This window comes from Jaculus jaculus, chromosome 7 (genome assembly GCF_020740685.1).
Source record: "Jaculus jaculus isolate mJacJac1 chromosome 7, mJacJac1.mat.Y.cur, whole genome shotgun sequence".
NCBI lineage: Eukaryota > Metazoa > Chordata > Mammalia > Rodentia > Dipodidae > Jaculus > Jaculus jaculus.
Genome location: NC_059108.1, coordinates 63322529 through 63325335, shown reverse-complemented (window position 1 = coordinate 63325335; position 2807 = coordinate 63322529). Strand labels below are relative to the sequence as shown.

The window sequence follows — 2807 nt, the reverse complement described above, 5'->3', positions numbered from 1 at the left end:
TGTTTGATTTCTTATTGTTTAGTTTCTGAGTTTTTTGTATATTATGGATATTAATCTTCTGTCAGATGTATAGCTGGCAAAGATTTTCTCCCATTCCTTAGGTTATCTCTTTGCTCCATTCACAGTGTCCTTTGCTGTACAAAAGCTTTGTAATTTCATGACATCACAGTGGTTGATTAGTGGTTTTATTTCCTGAGCAATTGAGGTTACATCCAGAAGCCATTGCCTATGCCAATATGTTGAAGGGTTTCCCCTACCTTTTCCTCTAGCCATATCAGAGTTTCATGTCTGGTATTAAGGTCCCTGATCAATTTGTACTTGATTCTTGTGCATGGGGAAAGAGAAGGATCTTTTCTCATCCTTCTACATATAGATTTATAGTTTTCCCAGCACCACTTGTTGAAGAGGCTGTATTTTCTCTAATGAATATGTTTGGCAGTAAAAACTCAGATGGCTATAGCTGTCTGGATTAACATGTGGGTCTTCTATTCTGTCCCACTGATCTACATATCTGACTTTGTACCAGTACCATGCTATTTTTGTTACTTTGGCTTTGTAATATAGCTTTAAATGGGGTATGGTGATACCACCAGCCTTATATTTGTTTCTCAAAATTGTTTTGGTTATTTGAGGGTTTTGTGCTTCAAAATGAATTTTAGGATTTTTTTTTCTGTGAAGGATGACATTGGAATATATTGGAGGTTGCATTAAATGTGTAGATTCCTTTTAGCAAGTTTGACATTTTCATAATATTGATTATTCCAATCCAAAAATGGGATTTTTTTCCATTTCTTAGTGTTTTCTACAAGTTCTTACTTGAGTGTTTTAAAGTTGTCATTGTAGAGATCCTTCACTTCCTTAGTTAAGTTTATTTTCAGGTACTTTATTTTTTTTAGACAATTATGAATGGGAGATAGTCCCTGATTTCATCCTCTGCATGTATGTTGTTTGTATATAGGAAAGCTATGATTTCTGTGTGTTTATATTTTAACATGATATGTTCTAAAAGTGTTTATCAGCTCTAACAGTTTGCTGGTAAGGTCTTTAGGATCCTTTATGATAGAACCATATCATCTACAAATAATGATAATTTGATCTCTTCCTTTACAATTTGTATCCCTTTTATTACTGTCTCTTGCCTTATTGCTATAGCTAAGGCTTCCAGTACTATATTAAAGTGGGGACAGTGGGCACCATTGTCTTGTTCCTGAATTTAGTGGAAAAGCTTCAAGTTTTTCCCCATTTAATATTATGTTGGCTGTAGGTTTGTCATAGATAGTTTTATTATGTTGAGATATGTTTCTTCTATTCCCAGTTTCTTTTACTATGAAGGGATGTTGGATTTTGTTGAATGCCTTTTCAGCATCTATTGATATGTGTGATTTGTCCTTCAGTCCATTTATATAGTGTATTATATTTATTGATTTGTATATGTTGAACCATCCCTACATATCTTGATATCTACATATCAAGTCTACTTGGTCAGGGTAAATAATCTTTCTGATATATTATTGTATTTTGTTTGCTAATATTTTCTTTTTTTTTAAGGATGACAAGGATTTAGCTTTATTAAAAATGGAATAATAAAAGTTAAAATAGGCAAGTGGGTAGATTTTTTAAACAGATATATGATAGTAACATAATGGCAATGGAATATGCTTCAAGTAGGTATGAATTTAAACTTTTAATACAGACATGTGTAACACCTGAAGGTCAATCAAAAAACATCTGTGTACATTTGGACAAATAACAGTAATTGATGACATTGTACTTCATAAGAAAAGGTCACTACATGAGCAGTAATTCTAATTTCTCAGTAGTAGCCAGAAGACCAGTATCTTCCATAGCAGCACGGACAATAGGACCTGTATCCATATCCACCGAATCCAGAGCCATAGCTGTAGCCCAGGCCACCATAACCGTAGCCCAGGCCTCCAAATCCACAGCCCAGGCCTCCATAGTAGTTGTTGTAGTAGCACATGGTGTAGTGAATGGAAAAAAAAATGATCTCAAATTTCATATGGAAAGGCAGAAGGCCTAGCATATCCAAACATATCCTCAGCAAAAGAAATACCTCTGGTGGCATCACCATACCTGATCTAAAGCTATCTAGAGCCTTAGTAATAAAAACAGCATGGTACTGGCATAAAAACAGGAGTATAGACTTGAGGACCTGGATTTTGGGTCAAGCAACTATAGCTACTTGATATTCGACAAAGGCCCGAATAATATAGGCTGGAAAAAAGATAGCATCTTCAACAAATGGTGCTGGACAAACTGGATAACCACATACAAGAAACTAAAACTTGATCCACACATTTCACCATGCACTACACTCAAATCCAAATGGATCAAAGACCTCAACATAAGACCAGAAACTCAAATACTACTGGAAGAAAATTTAGGAAGTACTTTCCATGATATAGGAATAGAAAAAGACTTCCTGAATAAAACCCCAGTGGCTCAAGTTCTTAAACAGTCACTCAACCATTGGGATCATATGAAGCTGAAGAGTTTCTTTACAGACAAGCATATAATAAGCAAAGCCAATAGAATACCCACAGAATGGGAGAAAATATTTGCAGGTTATCCAACTGATAGAGGCCTTATCTCTAGAATTTACAAAGAACTCAAATGTTTGCTAATATTTTCTTGGGAATTTCTGCATCTATGTTCATGAAGGAGATTGGCTTGTAATTTTATTTTTTTTGTTCTGTCTTTGTCTTGTTTTGGTATTAAGGTGATGCTGGCTTTGTAAAAGGAGTTTTGTAGAATTCCTTCCATTTCTACTTTATGGAAAAGTTTGA

General features: G+C 34.6%; 1 protein-coding gene across 1 annotated transcript; it reads right to left on the bottom strand.

Moving 5' to 3' along the window:
• Positions 1-1813: 1813 nt before the first annotated feature.
• On the bottom strand, positions 1814-1981 carry LOC101617041 (keratin-associated protein 20-2-like). Its single transcript, XM_004663657.1, has one exon. It carries the CDS (start codon positions 1979-1981, stop codon positions 1814-1816), a length of 168 nt encoding a protein of 55 aa, XP_004663714.1.
• Positions 1982-2807: the final 826 nt, after the last annotated feature.

Bases quoted from the DNA above. Each gene is read 5' to 3' on its own strand.
- LOC101617041 (XM_004663657.1), bottom strand. From the start codon at position 1,981: ATGTGCTACTACAACAACTACTATGGAGGCCTGGGCTGTGGATTTGGA.